This window comes from Lutra lutra, chromosome 18 (assembly GCF_902655055.1).
Source record: "Lutra lutra chromosome 18, mLutLut1.2, whole genome shotgun sequence".
NCBI lineage: Eukaryota > Metazoa > Chordata > Mammalia > Carnivora > Mustelidae > Lutra > Lutra lutra.
This window is the reverse complement of record NC_062295.1, coordinates 36,381,133-36,403,802: the sequence shown is the minus strand read 5'-3', so window position 1 is coordinate 36,403,802 and position 22,670 is coordinate 36,381,133. Positions and strand designations below refer to the sequence as shown.

At 55.3% G+C, this 22,670-nt stretch overlaps 1 protein-coding gene across 4 annotated transcripts in view; it reads right to left on the bottom strand.

Annotated features, from left to right (window-relative positions):
- The window catches only part of FBXL18 (F-box and leucine rich repeat protein 18), a 43,801-nt gene that overhangs the window by 8,537 nt on the left and 12,594 nt on the right, over positions 1 to 22,670 (bottom strand). For all 4 annotated transcript variants that reach the window (XM_047713176.1, XM_047713178.1, XM_047713177.1 and 1 more), the window contains exon 4: positions 13,952 to 14,170. In XM_047713176.1, the coding sequence (XP_047569132.1) occupies positions 13,952 to 14,170 (219 nt within the window). The remainder of the gene's footprint in view (positions 1 to 13,951; positions 14,171 to 22,670) is intronic.

Genomic DNA, 22,670 nt, shown 5'->3' with positions numbered 1-22,670 from the left:
CGCCTGGGTGGCTCAGTTGGTGAGCGTCTGCCTTCGGCTCCAGTCAGGATCTCAGGGTCCCAGGACTAAGGGCTGCACCAGGCTCCCTGCTCAGCTCCACTGTGTTTGCTCACTCTCTCTCTCAAATAATTTTCAAAATCTTAAAAAAAAAAAAAAAAAAAAGGAGCAAGGGGCACCTCGGGTGGCTCAGTCGGTTAAGCCGCTGCCTTCGGCTCAGGTCATGATGCCAGAGTCCTAGGATCGAGTCCCGCATCGGGCTCCTTGCCTGGCAGGGAGCCTGTCTCTCTCTCCACCTCTGCCTGCCACTCTGCCTGCTTGTGTGTTCGTGTGCGTGCGCGCGCTCTCTCTCTCTCTCTCTGACAAATAAATAAAATCTTCCAAAAAAAAAAAAAAAGGAGCAAATGTGGCAGGAAATGTGTGCAGGAGTGCAGAGCAGGGCCTGCTCCCGGGAACAGAGGCCCTGCCCCGCCGCAGCTGGGCCAGCGCCCACTCTGCCCACCTCGTCATCTGCGTCCACTGTCACACGTTAGCCTGCGTACAGAACATGCTGGTTCTGGACGTGGCTTAGCCAAGGGATCGAAACCTACACAATGGGAGTCAGGTTTGCTGCACTTCCTTCCAGTCCTTGACATCTTTACGTTAAACGAAGAACGTGTCCCCCCCGCCCCCGCCCCGGGCCTGACAGGGACAGGGAACCCAGCACCGGCTGGCCTTGGGCCGGCTTCCCCGGACCTCCCGCTCGGGCCCTTGGGGCAGCACTCCCACTCAGGCGCTCTCCCCTGTGGACACCTGTGAGGCCTCTCTCCAGTATTATACTGATAAACATCATGTAAGGGACCATAATTATTTCTGCATCTTGAACTGTATCCTCAGATAAATCCCAGAAATAGGGTTACTGGGTCAAAACGTATGAACACTTTAATACCTCAAAAGACAAGCCTTCAACAAATTCAGACACCTCTTACAGGCCACAGTGAGGAGCCACCTGACCTACCCACCCTAACTGGGTCAAGAGAAACACAGTTCTGGAGCCATCAAGACGGAGCATGGCTGGGAAAAAGACCCCCGATCTCCTAGGGCACCTTCATCTCGCAAGTGCACCTTGCAGCTGGCTATGGCCCTTGCCAGAGAAGCCAACAGAAGCGGCCTGAGCGCCACGCTCATCACACCACAAGCAGATGACACGGGGGCTCAGTAAAGGCATGTCCTCTGGTCACCGGCCAGAACCAGTCCTGGGCCCGACTCCACAGCGAGGGTGGGACCCCGGGACTTCAAGGCCTGCAGGTGTCACGGAACTAGAAAGGGGTCTTGGAGGGGCAGGCCGGGAAGCGGGCCAGAGGCAGAACCGGTTCAATCAGCTATGAAACACCTGCTGGGTGTGCTTCTTTGCCAGAGAAACAAGAAACAACACGGAAGCCGACGGCCCCTTCCCCCCAAGATAAAGGTCGTACAGAAAAGCCAAAGCAGTAAGACCAGTGAGAAGAGCCACTCAGGCCGTGACGATGGCCTTCGAGCAGTAAAGCAGACGGTGGCTGGGAGAAAGCCACTGGAGGTGATGAGGGGACATCTGTCAAAGAGCACACAACCCAGACAATACGCCAGGGAGGAGTGCGGGGAGCACCTTCCGAGCTCCCCGATGGTCCCGCGGATGCCCAGAGCCCGCCTCAGAGTGGCCTGGAATCACCCAGACCCCTGCTTCTGCCCACCTATCCTGTCCTCCCAGCCACCGAGGACCTAAGAGGACTGCTTGCTGTGAGAAAGGTCTCCCGCCCACTAGCCCACGCAGTCACAGCCCACCGTGGGGTACTGGACCCCATCCCTCCACCGGGTGGCTGGAAAATCGCAACCCCAGATTTAATCACCGACCAGCAGCTAGGGCTACAGTCTGGGTCCTTACGTTCTTGCCACCCCCGCTGGCTGGTGGCCGCTGTGGTTCCCACAGCACCCGGCCCGAGGCCTGTCCACTCGCCAGCCTCCAGGCTCTGAGGCGAGGCCGAGGGTCCCCCTCCCACACACACACCCGGAACCTGCAGAAGCAAAACCCAGTTGGCCTGGTCCTCGTCCGGGGTAACATGCGGCTCGGCATTCCAGGTAGGAATGACAAAAACGTTCCCAGAAACCTGCTGCAAAAACGTGGCGAGTCGATGCAATTCATGATGGAGCTCAACTGCCCCTGTAACGGCAATTAAGGCCATAAAACAGCGCTAATTCTGTATCTTAAAATCCACTTTCCATTCTAGAGCTCCCAGGGTTCCCCAGACTTAAACAATTAATCGCTCCATCTGTAAACTTTACTTGTTTCTAAACATGCTTACAGAACCACACACAGACGGAGCCGTGCACATTTTCGGCGCCAGGAAGCAGCACATGAGAGAGGGAGGCCCAGAGCCGCATCACGGCCCAGGCCCAGGGGCTCAACCCAGGTGCCGGCCGGCAGGGAGAGGGCATTGGGCCAGGGCCAAGGAGCCATGCGAGAGGCTCGGGCAGCTCAGGACTTGCAGCAAACCGCCGGCCGGCCTCCCAGGCCCACATTCCTCGCCAGCACGAGCCCATGCTGAGACACACACTCGGGGACGCCTAGGGGAAGGAATTTCCACAGGGCCTCAGAGGCAGAGACCTGACTCTGACTGGCACGGAATGTCTGGCCTGTCCGACCCGAGTCGCACCTGCTCCCACCCAGGGACAGGGTTCCTGACGTTCCTGGAAAAGGAGGCTATACGGCTCTGAGCCGGGGCCCCCTCAGGGGGAGTCAGCGAGAGAGGTTAGTGATAAGCAAACACATATGGTGTGGAAGGACCAGGAATGGACACGGCCCTTGAGGTCACTTGCACCAGGAGGGCCAGCACCTTCTGGAAAGCCCTCGGCCAAGCTTCAGGACCGGCTTGTCCTCACTGCAGCCAATTCCAGCAACATTCAGGGAGTGCGTCAGGGCACAAGTCTCTTCCGCCCCCACAGCCTGCTCCCCGAGCGCCCCTGCCATTCTCACGGGGCGCCATGGGATATCCCAGGAGCAGCAGAGGGCCGTGACCCTTGCAGGGTGACTGCAGCAGTCCATGATCCTCACGTGGCCAGGCTGTCTGATTTACAGAAGAAGGCCCTGCCACCACCAAGTAACACGCACCGGGGCGCGCACAGAGCGCCCGGTAACGCCACTGCCAGGTTAAGCAGCACGAGGGCAGGGACTGTGGGCTGCGACTTCCGACAGGAGAGTTAGCTCAGACAGGAAATGACTGGCTCAAAGTCACAGAGCCAGCAGGAGCAGAGGCCATGCGTGAGCCCCGCTCCTGTGATCAGAGGGAGAAGGTGGGCTGACCTCAGCAGGAGGCCACGCAGACCACAGCAAGTTGCTGTCACTCTGCGTAGCACACCACGAAGACTGGAGCGCAGACACTGCCCTCGCCCAAGCCCCGGGAGCCAAGAGGCCTTGCAGGCGGCTTCCAGGGAGGACAGCATCAGAGAAAATCAGAGAGGTAGAAAGCCCCTGGAAAGGGCCCTCCCCAACCAGTGTCAGGCCAGGAACGTGGACAGCAGAGTGTGGCTCAGCGCACAGCTCACACAGCAAGGGCTCACACAGGAAGCAGCAAAACGTGGCCTAGCTCCCCCATTGGACACTGGCCGTACTGAGTCTGACCGGGGCCCAGATGGAGGGCGGCCTGGCAGGGCGACTGTGCGGCACTCACTCAGCCAGTACAGACGAGTCTGGGTTTCTAGACGGACAGCAAATGGAACAGACAGAAGCTGGCTCTAGGCAGGGTGTCTGAGGCCAGGAGGGAAGTGGGGGCAAACACCTGACCCAATGAACTTGAGGTGTTTTCACGGGAGGGCGGGGAGCAGCGAGGGCGCAGGCAGAAAGCTTTGTCCTTGCTCCCCCGAGGGGCCCTGAGAGCTTCCAAAGCCACAAGTGTCGCTACCCCCGTGGCACTGTCCCAGCTCTAGACCCAAAAGGAACCTGACAACAGGAAGACTGGAAGGACCCCTCCAAACCTAGCACAGGCGAGGCCACTGAGGTCAAGAGAAGGGCCCAAAGGTTAAACCTTTCGAACTTGGGGCGCCTGGGTGGCTCAGTTGGTTAAGCGACTTGCCTTCAGCTCAGGTCATGATCCTGGAGTCCCGGGATCGAGTCCCGCATCAGGCTCCCCCAGCTCCACCGGGGAGTCTGCTTCTCCCTCTGACCTTCTCCTCGCTCATGCTCTCTCTCACTGTCTCTCTCTCTCTCAAATAAATAAATAAAATGTTTAAAAAAAAAAAAAGCATTTTGAACTTAAAAGAGCAAAGAACAGAAATTAAGAGCACAAATGCCTGTCAGGATGCCGCCACCAGCTCCCCTCCCCACTGAGAAACGAGGCAGCCCGCCTAAGACCAGCCACTTCCTGAGAGGCTGGGCTGGGCAGGGAACCCAGGGCCTAGTGGGGCCAGAGCTGCTGGCCTTGGTGCTGACCCACAAGGGCACCACAGCACCACCTAACACAAAGCCACTTGTAGATCAGACGTGTGAGGCCACGGGAAGATGCTGGCCCTGCAGAGAGGGACATGCACTGCAGACGTCACAGCAGCCCTGCAGCTGAGTCACTGCGGGGATAAACCAGATCTCCACACTCCGGGGCCGGGCGGAGCAACACAACAGCCTGGGGCTAGGCGCTCCTCTCACCTCACTCAGTAATTTTCTGAGCCTGAGGCAGGAAAGGAGATAAGAAAAAAGGCCTCAGAGAAGTGAGAAGAGATTCCCGCCTTTCCCCTAGCAAGTTCTCCCCTCCGTGGAATGCGGGCCTACGGGAGAGAAACCTGCGCTCTGCGCAGGGACATGCTGGTTCCTGGGGGCCGCGGCGCCACCTGCTGGGCACCTCTCAGAAAAGCACCCGGGACCCCTGCTCAGCATTAAGACTTGGTTGGGAGGCCAGAAGGTCCCCCACCTGGAGCCCCAAGCTGCCTAGAGCCACCCAGAGCTGCTCTGCAGCCAGGAAAGACCTCTGCATGGTGTGCTGGATGGCCCAGACCCACAGCTGCGGGCCCGCAACCCCAGACAATGGTGTGGACAGCACAGGCCACCAGGAGGAGATCTGCACAAAGGGCGCCAGTGCCTCTCCCACTGGGGTGCATCTCAGCCCTGCCCCCAGCAGCACAGCTGGAGGAGAAACCTGGATCTGGATGCAAGTCCTGACAAGCCCAGAAGTTTCTTCAGCCCCATGAGCCTCCCTCAGGATTTGAGGGCTCCGGGTGAGATGCCGCATGTCTCTGGAGAGCCCCACGCGGCACCTGGCACAGGCCCCTGGAGGGGCGGGCGCCCGTCTTCCCTCTCAACACAAGCCTCCCATCTGCCCATGCTAGGGTCCAGGCTGCACTCCTCAGGCTGCACGTCCCAGAGCCCTGGTTTCCCTGTCTATACACTGGGGCTAATGGCACGTATCTCACAGGGATTCCGGGAGGCTTAAACAACAGGAGTAACAGGGTGTGGCATGCGAACAGGGTGCTCGCACAGCCCCCAGAGTCCAGAGGGGGCCCAGAGCAGAGGCTCCAAGAGGTTTGCCGGAGGAGCACACAAGGGCAGCCACACACAGGGTTCTCGGCACGGTGGGCCGGAGTACACCCTTCATGCCCCACAGCCAGCACCACGCACTCAGCAGGCCCCACCACAGCCAGGGCCTGTGCCACGTGCTGGAACACAGGGACAGAGGGACTGGTGCAGAAAGTCCACCGAATCAAGGCCGATTCTGGGTCTGGTCTCAGGTACCAGGGCCCCGGCGAGCCCAACCCTGAACCTGGCTTGTGCTCAGAGCAGAGACACTGGGAAGACAGAGCTCTCACACACCAGTCCTCAAACCTCATCGGCTGACAGCCTGCCAAGCACGTAACAGGGTGTGCTACGCGTCCTAAGAAGGGGGCAGCTGGGTGCAGTCCGCTCGAGAGGCCAGAGTGGGGAGCTCTCAGGCCAGCGGGGGCTGCACCTGAGCAGGCCACCAGGACGGGCTGGGAGGACAGAAGCAGGCCACAGGCAGACAAGGTGGGCAGACGGGCACCTTGAGAACAGAACCAAGAGTGAGAAAGAAGCTCAGAGCAGGGACCAGCATCTCAGTGCCAAGTCTCATCAGCTGGCTGGAGCGCTGTGTTGAGAAGGGTGCTGAGGGTCAGAATGCCAAAGCAGCTTCCTCGGCTGGTGATGCCTATACGGAGAAGGAGACGTCCAGACCCTCTCGTCACAACACAATCTCTGAACTGCGTGGTGACCTCAGATGTCCTCTGCTTCTGAGAAGGCTCATGTGTACACGGTGGGAAAACCCAAAGCTGGTTCCCATGTCTGCAGGAAGCTACCCTTCAGACATGAGAAGCGGCAGGGCCGCTGGCTCTTGGCAACAGGATGGAGCCGACAGGCCAGTCCAAGCCCCTCTGCGCAGAACACGTCTAGCAGGGAGGTGTCAGCTCCCCAAAGCTGGAGCCCCGAGGCGGTGACCTACTGCGAGTCAATGAGAGGGACAGAGTACCAACAACTCTCCCAGAGGCTAAAAGGGCAGACCTGGCCCAACGTCTTCATCACCGCACCTGAGAAAACCAGCCTTCGCCTCCTCCTACACCAGCCACCAGCCCAGTGGCTAGAGAACAGGAGGCTGAGGAGAAGACCTGCCCCGTCCCCCCGCTTTCTGGACAGCGACAGTCCAATCCCCAAAGCCCTCAAGCCTAGGCGTAGGACAGCCAGCATCCGACTTAGCCCTCTGAAACTGAGTGCCAGCAGGCATCAGCTCCATTTTACCCACGAGGATGCTGAAGTGTCCAGACACGATGGTAAGCGTGCCCTGCCCACCACTGGGCCCTCTCCCCAGGCTCCAGAGCCAGAAAACTCAAGTTGAAAGTGAAGGGAAGGGGTGCCTGGGTGGCTCAGTGGGTTAAAACCTCTGCCTTTGGCTTAGGTCATGGTCCCAGGGTCCTGGGATAGAGCCCCACATCGGGCCTCTATGCTCGACGGGGAGCCTGCCTCCTCCTCTCTCTCTGCCTATCTCCTCTGTCTACTTGTGATCTCTGTCTGTCAAATAAATAAATAAAATCTTTAAAAAGAAAAAAAAAAGAAAAGTGAAGGGAAGTCAACGATACACACAGTTAGCTATGACGGCCAGACCAGAAACCACGATGACACAAATTTAAAATAATAATTTGCAGACTTATCGACATAAAAACCATCCATGGTGTGTCAAATTTTTTAAATATCAGGGTAGGAGGGGCACCTGGGTGGCTCAGTGGGTTAAAGCCTCTGCCTTCGGCTCAGGTCATGATCTCAGGGTCCTGGGATCAAGCCCTGCATTGAGCTCTCTGCTTGGCAGGGAGGCTGCTTCTTCCTCTCTGTCCGCCTCTTTGCCTACTTGTGATCTCTCTCTTTCTCTCTCTGTCAAATAAATAAATAAATAAAATCTTTAAAAAAAAATCAGAGAGGGCACCTGGGTGGCTCGGTTGAGCGGCTGCCTTCAGCTCCGGTCATGCTCTCGGAGTCCTGGGATCGAGCTCCATGTGGGGCTCCCTGCTCCAGGGGAGTCTGCTTCTCCTTCTCCCTCTGCTACTCCTCTTGGTTGTGCTCTGTCTCGCTTTCTCTCTCCTGCATGCGCGCTCTCTCTCTCTCTCTCAAATAAGTAATTAAATCTTTTTTTTTTTAGATTTTATTTATTCATTTGACAGACAGAGATCACAAATAGGCAGAGAGGCAGGCAGAGAGAGAGAGGGGAAGGGAAGCAGGCTCCCTGCTGAGCAGAGAGCCCGATGCGGGGCTCAATCCCAGGACCCTGAGACCATGACCTGAGCCGAAGGCAGAGGCTTAACCACTGAGTCACCCAGGCGCCCCTGTAATTAAATCTTTAAAAAAAAAAAATCAGAGTATAAAACCACATGCTAACTGCATCTCAGGTCCTCCAGCCGTGACTCTACTGAGTGGAACCGTGGGGACCTTTCACTTACAAGTAGCTTAATGCATGCTCCAAACTATTAGAACTATTACAAACACATATGATTTTTTTTTTAAAGATTTTATTTATTTATTTGACAGACAGAGATCACAAGTAGACAGAGAAGCAGGCAGAAAGAGGAGGATGTAGGCTCCCTGCTGAGCAGAGAGCCCGATGTGGGGCTTGATCCCAGGTCCCTGGGATCATGACCTGAGCCAAGGGCAGAGGCTTTAACCCACTGAGCCACCCAGGCGCCCCAACACATATGATTTTTAACAACCAGGGAAGCGAAAACCTTAGCTAATAAGCCTTCTCTGGAGAAGTTCAGCAGCAAACCACAAAGACAACAGACTGACACGAAGTCTGTGCGACAAGGCCACCCGAGCCTTAGAATCCAGGAGACCTCCTGGCTGATGGCTCTTCTCCGAACTTTGCAAGCAGCCGGGGCCTCCTCCCCTGCCCTGTGGGACATAAAACCAGGGGAGGAAGCAGCTACCCTATTGGCCGTCGCTGAAACAAGGTACCAGCAGTCAGCTCCTGGGAGCACCACACTCCCACGGCCAGTGGCGTTTCCTCACAAGAGGTCTCGAAATGGCCACTGCCCAAACTGCTCAGGTGTCTCCACGAAGCATTCCCAGACTCATTCACATTCTGAGCACCCCTACGTTCTGGCTCGGCCTGCAGGAATGCCACACTCACTAGGGGACGAGGGGCCCTGCTCTGCGGAGAACTGCAGGCAAGGGAGGCTCCCAGCGGAGGGCAGGAGGGAGACCGCTGCCCCACGAGGAGCGGGAAGTGTTTCAAATCCACGGCCTTCACCCACGACTGTCCTAGTAACTGCTGCTTCCACGTCTGAACCAAGTACAAAGACAGAAAGAATTCAGAGTTAAAAGATCTTAACATCGGGGCACCGGGTGGCTCAGGCAGTGAAGGTACGACTCTTGATCTTGGGGTTGTGAGTTCGAGCCCCATGCTGGGTGTAGAGATTACTAAAAACAAAGTCTTCAAAAAAAAAAAAAAAAACTTAGCATCAACTCTGAGAAAGAGAAAGTGGAACAGGGGCTAGGGATCCTAACCCCAGGGGCTAGAGGAGAGGGATGGGGACAGTGTCGGTCTAGGAAGATGGGAAAGTGCAGAGCTGACGGCTACACAACACTGACACTACACAAACGCCTCGGAGATACTGTGGACCCTGTGCCTGATGCCACGCTGCAGTGAGCACCGTGACAGAGTGAGCCACATGGACTGACTCTCAGTTCCCTGGTGCATGGAACAGTTACACTTATTCTGTGCTGGCGACCAGCATTATTACAATCTACATGCCTTAGTTAAATAATACTTTATTGCTAAACAACACTAACCCTCACCTGAGCATCCACAGTTGTAACCACGGACCACGGGTCACCATAACAAACACGACAATGAGGAAGTCTGAAACGTCGCGAGAACTGCCAAAATGGACACGGAGACACACAGTGAAGAAAGGGGTGGGAAACAACACTACACTTCTTCAGTGCAGAGTTGTCACAAACCTTCGATGTGTAAACAAAACAAAACAAATACAGCATCTATGAATAAAGGACAATAAAGTGGGTCATGCCTCTACACTTGAAAATGGTCAAAATGGGAAAGTTTATGTTACATGCATAAAAAAAATCCCCAAAATTAAAAAATAACTTCCTCTTCAAGAAATAAAAGAAAGAAAGAAGATCTTTGATAAAGAAGAAAAGAAAAGAAAAAAGAAAGAAAAAGGGAAGGAAGGAAGGGAAATCTTTGCACCTCAAAGAACTTCAACCCAGAGGAGAAAGACAGAGATTACTGATTTGGAATTTCTTATGCTCGCTGTACAGACAGCCCACAGCCCCTTGGGCTACATGGTGGTTCCTGCCTGAGAAGCTGTCTCAGGTCCAGCCAAGACAGAGGCGAGGAATCTGACACTGACCATCGGAGCCTTCAGTTCCACCCCTCGCCTGACTTCCCCAGCGGGAGCTGGGAGCTCAGGAATCCCAAGAGTCTGCCCATGACACTCCCCGCCATCACACAGCCCAGTGGGGAGCCAGAGGACCTGTGGGGCACTGCAGAGAGGCACAGAGGCCACACAGGCCATGGCATCCGGAGTTTTCCACCGGAGGGGAGACTGTGAACACACCTCCCTCGACTGCTTTCCCACCGACCTCCGGCTGACCCAAGCTCACCACTTCCTACGGGAGGGGCAGGACATACTCACCTGGCCAAACGCGTATCTGGCCACTTGTTTAGTTAACTCAGCCCTCAGTGTGACCTGGGTTTACAGGAGCTCTCTGAGCTTTCAGCACGAGCAGCAAAGCACTCAGATGACATGTGACGGTCCCTGGGGAGGCTCCCCAGAGCCATCACTCAAAGCCCATGTGGCCGTATTTTGCACACAAACCAACTAGCTTTGATACCTGCGTTCTCAGGAAAGGGTAAAAGACAAGTGGCAGGTTTAAAAGGAAGCTCTGGGCAGACAGGGGACATGGAGGAGGTCGCTGAACTCGTGACAGCAATGTGAAACAACAGTGAACACAGCAGGCAGGAAAAACCAAGAGGAGAAAAGCAGTAGCTTCGGGAGCCCCGATACGGTGGGCCCCCTGACTAGGAGCAGCAGCTCGGACTCCTAGCACTCAGCACCCCACCCGAAGCCACAGCCAAGGCACACTGGCCCCGAGCTTTCTTCTTCCCCTCCCCAGAGAAATCCAACAGAGAAGGAAGGGTTCTGCAGAGCAGATCACAGACGAGGATATGGCCTGGTGTTAAACACAACAGACCATGCTCACTGGCAACAGCCGAGACCAAGTGCGGACACCAAGAGGGCCGTCCTAGCCCAGGAGACCAGGAAGTTCTGAAAGTCTAATGACATCAAGGAATGGGACAAGGACATGGGGCAGGGCCTCTCACAGCCCATGAGTGGAAGCAGGGCTTGGGAGAATGGCTTTGGAGAGCATCTTGGCGTTTTCTTAAACGCACTCCCTTTGAGGCATGCGTAGACCGCACATGGGGGAGCGGGCACAAGGACCTTCACAAAGAGAGAGGAAACACAGAATACAAGTGGAACACCCGTCAGCACACAGACACGTAAAATGTGACGAATCTGCCGGGAGGATCAGTGCACGCGGCCCTCAGCAGTCCCGGTACAGAGCAACAAGAAAGCTCAGATCCACGTCAGGTGAAAAGCACAGGCTACACAGCCACGTGCAGCATTACACGACTGTGGGCGTGACGGACGCACAGATACAAAGCCCCGTCCCCTCGTGTGCCCTTCGGGATTGCAACAGCAAACTCTTGCTGGCAGGTTCAGTGAGTCAGAGGAGCTACACTTCCATCAATACACGATCATCTTCTGTTTCTATTTTTTTAAGCTTCTTAAAATAAATTTCTAAGGGAAGGCAGAAAAAGCCAGAGCTAAGGTTCCACGTCCACGAAGTCCCTGGAGTTGTGAGACTCACAGAGACAGAAAGCAGAGAGTGGGAGCCAGGTCCGGGCCAGGTCCAGGAGGTTAGAGTTCAGCAGACAGAGCCTCCGTTTGGGAATATGAAGTCTTGGGGGCGGGGGGGTTGCACAATGGCGTGCACGTGTGCGATGCCCCTGGGCTACACAATTACACACTGTAACAAGGGAAAACTGTAGGATGTATATCTTACCACAATGAAAGAAGAATGCAGGGCAGTAAGCATGAGTGGTACGAACTGAATTCCAACACACACATCAAGGAAAAAGCAAAGCACATATAAAAAAGAAGGGGATAGGAGAAAACACTATCTGTTCATTTGTGCAAAAAATATACGGAAAGAGTAACTGAGCAGTGACAGGACCAGCTGTCTGCAGGGACTTGGTGGTGAGGTGGAGGGAAGAGGACACAGGGCGGCACTTCTCCAAGGGGGAGAGAGTGTGCATTCCGAGCCACACCGAGGCCTCACATACCAAAACCCCAGGGAAATACAGTCCACCAGGACACGGTGTGAATGCCAAATGCAACATAACACAGTGATACAGAAAGCCGACTGCGTTACAAATGAGTAACAGGACCACACTGAAGGAGGCTGGAAGCAAAGAATGATCCTGAGTAACTTTGGAAGGCAGGGGACCACGAGGATCGGACGAGAGCAGGAACACATACGAGCCTCTAGGCAGTGAGCTGCTGTTTCCAAAACTGCCTTCCGTGCGCACACTAGGACGGAGTGAACCTTAAACACGCTGCGGGTGGTGAGAGCTGGACTGTTTACCGACGGGGGGAGCGTGTCAGGAGGAGGGGGTTCTGCAGGAACCCTGGGATACAAAGTGTCAGTATGAACTCGCTTTAATGTCGATGCAAATGGGTGATATGGAAATACAGGGGTGGGGGGGTGGGGGGTGTGTGTGGGTGTGGGTGTGTGCGCGCGCACGCATTGAGAACAGCCGTAGGTGAATTTCCCACTCTGTCCACAAGGGGGCCCGGAGGCGACGACACCCCAGCAGCAGTGAGCACATCCACAAGCCAACCTTGGTTTCTAATTCCGCCCTCCAACGAAGGGAGCCAGGCTCCGTGGAGAAATGGTTGCTTCCAGGGCTGGGGCTGCAATGTCTGGTAGTGCCAGAAAGGAAGTGCTCAGAAAAAGAAGGGGCATGTTCCAAGGGCACAGGACCCCGTCTGAAAGAACAACCCCATGGCCAAATCTGGCACAATCTGTGCAGCCACATGAACAGTGGGATGGTGATGAAAACCCACTGAATAAGATAAATATCCATGAGTCTATTCTGGTACCAAGAAATATTAAGTAAGGAAATGTGGAGAAGGGACTGGTTCCTTCTCACAGCACAGTTCCCAGAACAAATCTAGGAGGAACACAGGAAACAGAAAATCGTCATTAGCCAAATATCAAAGTAACAACGGTCACTGGCAAGCTCCATCAATTGACACTAAAATCAGTGGACAAAACTCTGACAGAAAACAGGGTATTTGCAGACTCTCAAAGTTTCTTCCCACAAGGTGACTATTAGTTAGAAAGGGAATAATGGGGGCGCCTGGGTGGCTCAATGGGTTAAGCCTCTGCCTTCAGCTCAGGTCATGGTCTCAGGGTCCTGGGATCAAGCCCCGCATCAGGCTCTCTGCTCGGCGGGGAGCCTGCTTCCCCCGCTCTCTCTCTGTCGGCCTCTCTGCCTGCTTGTGATCTCTGTCTGTCAAATAAATAAATAAAATCTAGAAAAAAAAATTTAAAAAAGAAAAAAAGAAAGGGGATGATGGGGGGCATGCGGGTGGCTCAGTAGGTTGGGCGTTCGACTCTCAGTTTCAGCTCAGGTCATGATCTCGCAGTCATGGGACTGAGCCCAGCCTCAGGCTCTGCGCTCAGTGGGGAGTCAGTCTGCTTCAGATTCTCTCTCCCTCTTGCTCACACTCTCTCTCTCTCACAAATACATAAATAAAATCTTCAAAGAAAAAAACAAGGGAATAATGCGACTACAGTCAAGAAACCCTCAGACACCCATGAGAAGACAGGCCAACACCGTATGTTCATGGCACAGCACACTGAGGACACGGCGTCACCTCTGTGGACTTCTGGTCCAAAGTCACAGACAATCTACCAACACCTGGCCAGCGGTCTTCACAAGTGTCATGGTCATGAAAGACCAGGAAACACTGAGGACTGTCACAGACTGAACAAGGCTAAGGAGACGGGACAACGAGTGTGAGGAGCGGTTCGGCATCACACCCTGGAAGAGGAAAGGTCCAGGGACGGGGCTGAGGGGCCGCAGGCTGAGCAGCTCTGGTACCCCACATCCGGAGAATGGTTCCGCGGGGACAAGGAGCTTCCACGCAGGAGGCCGGGGATGGAAAGAACACTTCTGTGCTGCAACTGTCTAGAAATTCAGCGTGTGGCAGAGGGAGCGCCCGGGAGCTGAGGCCCCGTGGGGAAAGGAAGCCTGTCTGTTCTCCCGCCATCTCTGCAGGCATCTTTATGTCCAAGAAGCCAGCTGCTGGCCCCCAGCGACCCGGCGGCCCCCCGCCCCCTCCGCCTGGCCTGCCCTCAGACACTCACCTCCGGAGCAGGGACTGCTGCAGGCTCTTGCAGGTGGCCAGGGACTCCCCAGTGAACATGTGGCACACGACGACACGCAGGCAGCGGGCCATGAAGGCCAGCACGGCCTCGGGCTGGAGTGTGCCGCTGCGGGACACCAGGCACAGGCGCTGCAGCGCGGAGCACTGGCTGAGCGCCTGGAAGAACTGGGCGTTTGCGCTGAAGTAGGGCTGCTCCAGCCTGTGGGGGGAGAGGACAGTGAGCTCTGTGCTGCTGGCGGGCGCACCAGCCGCGGGGGCCTCTCGGTCTAGGGCCCCCCACCCAAGCTAAACCAGCTGTCCCCATGCTGGACTACACCACAACCCCCTGCGGGGCTGCTAGAGAACTCAGAGCCCAGGGTCTTCCCAGAAGATCCCAAGTCACGGGGAGACTCCATAGGCCCGATGCGAGCAGCCAGCCACTGCGGAGACCCCAGCCAAGTCACTGCTCGGGCCCTAGACGCCACCACGTTTGCTGCCCTGCCAGCTCAGCAGTCCCCCCACCTCAAACGCTGACCTGCTGAGCAGGGAGATGTACTTAGATACAGTCCCTGTCACACAACACTGCTCACTGGCAATGCACAAAGGAATGCCAAGGGACAGGGAGGGGATCTGGAGGCTGGGGTGGGAGAGGCACCTGAGCCAGGTGGGGCGGCTCCAGCCATGCAGAAGGCTGGGGAGTACAGTGCAGATCCACAATCCCCTAGAGGGGAGCCAGGGTAAGAAGAGCCAAGCTACAAAGCCAGGACTTCAGCTGCGGACGCCAAAAGAAAGACTGGTAATCCACCCAGGTCAGACCTGCTTTAGAGACACAGATAGGATGAGACGGCAAGAGCCCCACTGGGCGCCGGGCAGGGCCTCAGCACGGGCAGGAAGGACCACCAGAGTCCGCACTGACTCTCCGGCCACAGGGACGAGAGCAGGACCCGGGAACACGGAGTGCAGGACAATACTCCAAACCCTTCCAGAACTTTCTGCACACCCTAGAGGACAGAGCAGTTCCAAGGGCAGAGCGATGTGTTAGGGACGCACTGTCGGAGGCACTGAGGAAAACTGACAGGGCAGCTCAGTGCCAGCTGCGAACACAGCTGTGGAACCAGCAGAGGCCCGGATTTGTGGCAGGACACTGGGCCACAGGCCACAGGAGCCCTCTAGAATGAGAGCCAGTGGAAGAAAGACGGGCTGGGGGAAGCTAACAGGATTCCAGGAGCTACCAGGAGGAGCGCCAAGAACTAAGAGAAAGGAGAGGGGAGCTGGTGGGAGTTGTGCCTCACCTCCACATGTGATAGTCCTAACCCCTGGCACCCGTGAATACACCTTCCTTAAAAACAGGGTCTTTGCAGATGCAATGGCGTTAGGATGAGATCATGCCAGACTGGAGGGGCTCTAGTCCAAGGGCTGGTTCCTTACAAGAAGGCCCTACAAAGACACAGCATCAAAGGGACATGCGGGGAAATCGCCAGGGGACAACTCAGGGCTCACAAGAGAAGTTTCTAGAATGAGCAAGAAATACCCACACCCACAAGGCAGCAGGTCTGCGCTGAGAAAAGTGTCCTGTCCCAGCTCCCACAGGGAGAGAGACCCCAAATGTTCTGAATCCAGCCACATCCTGAGAGCTGTTGATCTGACCAGGACTGGCTGTAGGGCCGCAGATAGCCCCCCAGTCCTCAAAGCCAAACAAGGCCCAAACGGGTCATGCATTAGATCCCTGTCACCCAAACACCTGGGGACACTAACAAGTCACAGGACAAAAGAAAAAGGATTTTTTTTTTTTAAGATTTTATTTATTTATTTGACAGAGAGAAATCACAAGCAGGCAGAGAGGCAGGCAGAGAGAGAGGAGGAAGCAGACTCCCTGCTGAGCAGAAAGCCCGATGCGGGGCTCGAACCCAGGACCTGGGATCATGACCTGAGCCGAAGGCAGCGGCTTAACCCACTGAGCCACCCAGGTGCCCCAAGAAAAAAGATTTTAAAATGCGGTCTTTGAGGGCTACCTGGGTGGCTCAGTCAGTTGAGCATTCACTCTTGATTTTAGTTCAGGTCACGATCTTAGGGTCATGAGATTGAGCCCCACATCAGGCTCTGTGCTCAGTGCAGAGTCTGCTCGAGATTCTCTTTTTCCTCTCCCTCTCCCCTCTCCCTGCTCGTGCTCTCTCTAAAAATAAATAAAGCATTTAATAAGTAGGGGTGCCTGGGTGGCTCAGTGGGTTAAAGCCTCTGCCTTCGGCTCAGGTCATGATCTCAGGGTCCTGGGATCAAGCCCCACATCCGGCTCTCTGCTCATCAGGGAGCCTGGTTCCCCCTCTGTCTTTCTGCCTGTTTCTCTGCCTGCTTGTGATCTCTGTCAAATAAATAAATAAAATCTTTTTAAAAAAAAATTTAAATAAACAAGTAAGTAAAATGGGGTCTTTGAGAAAGAAAGACCAATGCCAGCCATCTAATAGAGCAGCCACCAGACAGAAGGTCCCCCAACAACAGAATGTTCCATTCTGAGCTGTCCAGTAGGGAGCCACCACTCACTAAAATATGGCTAGTAAGACTGGTTTTTGTGTGTGTGTGTTTTAATATTTTATTTACTTATTCAACAGAGAGAGAAAGCACAAGCAGAGGGAGGAGCAGGCTGCCCACTGAGCAAGGGAGCCAGATGCGGGGCTAGATCCCAGGACCCTGGGACCATGACCTGAGCCAAAGACAGGCATACCTAATGACTGAGCCACCCAGGCGCCCCAGTGAGACTGTTTTAAATCTTATTTTATATTCTTTTTTTTAAGTACTCTCTGTGCCCAACCTGGGGCTCGAACTTACAACCCCAAGATCAAGAGTCACATGCTCTACCAAATGAGCCAGCCAGGTAGCCCTTAATTTTGCTTTAATTAAATGTAAGTAGAGAAGTACCTGGCTGACCCAGTCAACAGAACTTCTTTTTTTTTTTTTTTTTAAATATTTTATTTATTTATTTGACAGAGAGGTCACAAGCAGGCAGAGAGGCAGGCAGAGAGAGAGGAGGAAGCAGGCTCCCCGCCGAGCAGAGAGCCCGATGCGGGGCTCGATCCCAGGACTCTGAGATCATGACCTGAGCCGAAGGCAGCGGCTTAACCCACTGAGCCACCCAGGCGCCCTCAATAGAACTTCTGACTCAATTTCCAGGTCACGTGTTCAATCCCTGCATGGGTTATGGAGATGAAAGAGAGAGAAGAAAGAAAAAAAAAAGAAAGAAAGAGGAAAGAAGGAAGGAAGGAAGAAAGAAAGAAATTCTAGTAAGCTCCAGAAAGAAAGAAAGAAAGATTGATTCTAGTAAAACTCCTGACACTAACATTCTGGCAGGGAACTGTGGGTCCTCCTGGGGTAAGATTTCAAAAAGCCTCACATTTACTCTCCCACCATCAGCGGAGACTCAGAACACGTGAGGGATGACAAGAGCCCCAGGAAGCGCGAGGAAGGAGGGAGGCCGCTGGTGGGGCTGTTCTGGGCACCAACCCTATGGCAAGAACCCCCCGCAGAGGCCACAGCCGCAGAGACGCAACACAAGTAGGTGTCCCATTCCAGAGATGTGGAGCCACGGCCTGACACCGAGACCCCGCTGACAGAACTCCATCCTTAAAGAAAGAACTCAGAGAGCCGGCGCCCCTCAGAGATGCGAGGGTGGTTGGGTGCAGTCCTAATGCACCCCAACCGAGGGCAAGGTGACAACCGAAGTCACACAGAGCCCAGACAGCAAGCAAATGTCCTCCCAGCTAGGAATGTGAATTTTTGGAAAAGTTGACTTCTCTTGCAAAAATGTTTGACCTTTTTGAACTTTTATTTTTTTTTTAAGATTTTATTTATTTATTTGTCAGAGAGACAGAGAGACAGCGCACAAGCAGGCAGAGTGGCGAGCAGAGGCAGAGAGAGAAGCAGGCTCCCCGCTGAGCAAGGAGCCGGATGCGGGACTGGATCCCAGGACCCTGGAATCATGACCTGAGCTGAAGGCAGCACCTTAACTGACTGAGTCACCCAGGCATCCCTCATTGTCTCTTTCAAAAACAAATCACTCTTTTAAAAGTCCTAAGATAAGCATCCCTTTGCAGACCTGAAAGTGGGAATACAGGAGGGGCGGAAGTCCAGACTCTGGCTGGTCCCCTGCCGGAAAAGAAGCACAGGCCTGGGGCGCCCTGGTCACTAGGTGGCGCTGCGGGTCCACATGACTGGGAGAGCTTGGCTACAAACCCAGTAAGCACAGGGCTACTATGTGCTATGTTCACATACCCTTTTATTTATTTATTTATTTATTTATTTTTAAAATATTTTATTTATTTATTTGACACACAGAGAGAGAGAGATCACAAGTAGGCAGAGCAGCAGGCAGAGAGAGGGGGAAGCAGGCTCCCTGCGGAGCAGAGAGCCCGATGCAGGGCTCGATCCCAGGACCCCGAGACCATGACCCGAGCCGAAGGCAGTGGCTTAAACCACTGAGCCACCCAGGCGCCCCTCACATACCCTTTTAAATGGTTTTCAACTAGCCAACCACTTCCAGGCTCTCCCACTCTGAAGGCAGCCGCCTACAACAGATGTTTGGGAGGGGGTCAGGCCCGTCCACTCCACCAGCTGCCTGGATGGGCAGGGCCCACACATCCCAACCTCCCCTCTGCTCCCAGCACTGCGGGGCTGGGAATGAAGAAATGATCCATCACAATCACCTTCACCTTGGAGGGCCCTTGGCCCTGGCTCCCTCCCAGCCATGCCTCAACCCTCCAACCAGTGAGGATCTGGCATCCAGAGCCTGCTCCCCGAGAGGCAGCCTGGTCTCCACGAGGTTCTGTGGGCACAGGAAGATGCTCAGGGAGCACCCCTCATCTTCCCGCCCCACCTCCAGAGGGACCTAGCTAGGCCTCTAGGGCAGTCTCGGGACAGCTTCCAAGGCCTGGCTCCAAACCGGCCCTCTCGCTTCCGCCCAGACGCTGCCCTGGTTCTGAGGTCATGAGCAGCGCTGGGTGACTCAGGGTAATGCTTTCCCCTCCCTCCCCGTGAGGCAGGGCTTAATCAGTCTTGGGAGAGAAGGTGCCCTTCTCTGTCCAGCTTGTAATCCTCTCTCTGCCGAGGTGCGCCATGGAACGACGTGTTCCGGCCCCACCTCCCCGCAGGAGCGGCCCTGGCTGCACAGACACAGCTCCTGGCCAGGAGTCCCAGCGGGCACAAAGCTCGAATTGATGGGCGTCACTGATAGGGACAGCAGTGGCAGCAGCTGGCCGGTTGGGGACCCTAAGGGCTGTCATCTCAGGGACCTTCCACCAGGAAGAGCAGGAGCTGCCCAGGAGCCGGCCCCAGAAGCAGCGTGCCAGCCTCTCCCGGGCTCGGAGCACCGTTTCCTCTCTGCGGCTCCTGCCCACGGCAGGTGGGCAAGTACCACCTGCTCCATTCACTCCAGCCTCCCGGGCTCAGCTTGCCGCAGAAGGCAGGAATCCAGAGGAACGGGGCCATTTGGCCGCCTTTTAGAAAGCGATGTTTGTTCTGAACAGGCAGTACCCAGCTCTGATCAGACATGGTTCTCAGCAGCCGCTGTGCACAGAGAGCCCATTATGCGCAGCAGTCAAGTTCTCGGGCTGACCTACAAAACCCATTTATCCTGGGTCCTGCGGGCCTCCTTAGCCACAAAACCCACCATGCATGCTCAGCCCTGCTCCCGGGAAGGACCTCGCCACAAGGATCACGTGCCAGCCCCGGAAGCCACTCGGTGACGGCTGAATGCTGCTGTGTTACGCTGTTGGATGCTCAATGGCCCCATGAGGCAGGAAGTGCTTCCAGGGGCCCACGGACCAGCTCCTGAACACTCTGGGCCTCACTTTCCTCCTCTGCAAAATGGGACAACAATACTTCTACTCCTGGTGTTGTTGAAAATGTCAAAGGGGCCAAACCTTACAGGTGGGAAAAGCACCTGGCAGCCATGACAAGTCCACCAGCAGAATCCAACTACAGTCGGCACCCCCAGCCCTTCCCTGTGGCTCCTGGGATGCCTCCCAGCTCTGTCTGCCAGCTCCCCGTCTGCCTGCCTGCCCTCGCCCAGCCGGCTCTGCTGATTCTTCCACAGCCTCCTACTGTTGCTGAGTGACCCCAGGCCCAGGCTGGGGCCCAAGGCCTCACACACTCCGGCGTGCATGTGCGCAGCTGAGCTGCACAGCCTCCCTCTCTGCTGATGGCAGCCCCATCAGCTCAGCTGCTCAGGCCAAAAGCCTCAGCACCATCTGGACTCACCCTGACCCCCCACCTGCCCCACGGATCCGATCTATCAGCCAACTCAGGGTCTCTCCCTGAGTGTCAGACACAGCCTCCCGCCCTAGCTGGACACAGCAGTGTGACCTGCTCTTCCGCTCCCCTCCAGCCACCCGGGCCCCTGGCTGCTCCTGAAACAGCCGGTACCGCCCATCTCAGGGCCCTGGCACGAACTTGGCTCTGTCCGACAGAACCTTCTGTGCAGACGGGAACATTCCGTATGTACGCCCTGTCCACCACGGCAGCCACGAGCACGTGCACTCACTGAGCACCTGAACTGTGGCTCGTACCGCTGAGAAACCACATACCCAACCATGTTTCATGTTAACTCACTTAAACATAAGTTGCCTGTGATTTCCGGTCACCAGCGGCTCGTGCCACTCCACCTGCCTGGCTGGGAACGTTCCTCCTAGGTTCTACTTTGCTAACTTTGTGAAATCTTTTCTCAAATCTCACCTTCATGACGTCCACCCCACCCCCGGCCTCCAGCAACCCTCAGCCCGCTCTGCTTCTCTCCTCAGCCTCCCTTACTCACTCATAAACCACATTCTTTCCTCCGTGCACTGTTGACCCACTTGCCCCACTGGAATGTCAGCTTCCCAGGGACAAGGATCTCTCCTTACAGACAGAACCCGGTGTGACACGTGTTCACAGAGAAAGAACCATCACAGGGACGGCAGGTGCCAAGCCCTGTTCCATAGGCCTTACAGGTACAAATTCCTTTGGACTTACCAGCCCCACCTTACAGGTGGAGGAACGGGAACGGGAGGCGGGAGGGGGACACGAGCTCAGACGACACACCCGTTCCCCTCACCCCCAGGCAGACGGGCCGGTAAGCCCAGGCAGCCAGGAGCACCTGCCGACTCCAGGGGGCTCTGCAGGCAGCAGACACTGGACGCTCTGGACACAAGGCAGGTGTTTGGGGGAGAGATTTCGACTACTCTGACTTGTTGAATTACGTGACTGTATTACTTTATTTTACCTTCGTTGATTTCTGATTTTCCCCAACACTCCCGGACGATGACCAAACTGTGCGACCACAGTCCAGTCAGAAAAGGTACAAGGCTTAAAGGGCTGGCAAGAAAGCAAAAAACACTGACGGCAAAAATGAGAGATCCAGAAAACACCCTGGCTTGGAATTTGGTGAAATTTGACCTCTAATGCTCTACTTGGGCTCCTGTCATTAAGGAACATTCAATTCCTGATCACAGACTCCCTCGGTCAACAGGATCGCAGGCCTGTGGGGCCTTCTGTTGTCAAACACAGGGATCCATCCGCAGCTCCCAGGGACATGTGGCCTATGGGCCACCCCCTACCGCCGCTTCTTCCAGAAAGGCCAGTGATGTGACCGCAATAGCATGGGAAGAAGCAAGGCGGGACAAGGTGCAGGACAGAGAAGAACCAGTGAAAAGAGAGGGCGTGGATGCCTGGTGTCACAGACACGCAGGCAAGAAGGCAGATGTGGGCACCTCAGAAGTTGGAAAGGCCCCTTGGGGCACCTGGGTGGCTCAGTGGGTTAAGCCTCTGCCTTCTGCTCAGGTCATGATCCCAGGGTCCTGGGATCAGGCCCCACATCGAGCTCTCTGCTCGGCGGGGAGCCTGCTTCCTCCTCTCTCTCTGCCTACTTGTGATCTCTGTCTGTCAAATAAATGGGTAAAATCTTAAAAAAAAAAAAAAAAAAGTTGGAAAGGCCCTTCCTGTGCAGGCAGTGGTGGCAGCTGCCCACTGCGGTCAGGGCCCCTCCTCCGTCCCACCCTGGCAGGAGCGGTGCCCAAGCCGGAAAGAGTTAACACAGAAGACTCCATGCGGGCAGTAAAAGGGACGTGGCGGGGGAGGGGGAGAGTCAGAATGCAAAGAGCAGGCCTGCGGTCCTCACTCCCTCAAGCCTTGGGAAGGCAGCGGCCAGGAGTGTCCGGCCCACCCGAGACAGGACAGAGGGTCCCAAAGGCCCCACAATGGGAACAACAACTCTGTCCATCGAGCATCCCTAACCATCTCATAACCTCTTGTACGACCTCCGGGCAAGCTCCGAAGTGGCCAGGGAGGCACAGCCAGAGCCCAGCGCACGCGGCTCCAGGGTCTCAAGGACACTGGACAACAACATTCACAGGAAGTTAACTTTTTTTTTTTTTTTAAGATTTTATTTATTTATTTGACAGAGAGAAATCACAAGTAGGCAGAGAGGCAGGCAGAGAGAGAGGAGGAAGCAGGCTCCCTGCTGAGCAGAAAGCCCGATATGGGGCTCGAACCCAGGACCTGGGATCATGACCTGAGCCGAAGGCAGCGGCTTAACCCACTGAGCCACCCAGGCGCCCCACAGGAAGTTAACTTTGACTCAGGTTTCCAAACCAGGGGATTCTAAAAACTCAGCATTATGGTTCTCAAAGCCAAGTGTAACTAGAACGCGCAGGACAAAGCATAATAAAAAATCCCAAATGCGGGGCTCTGTGGAAACT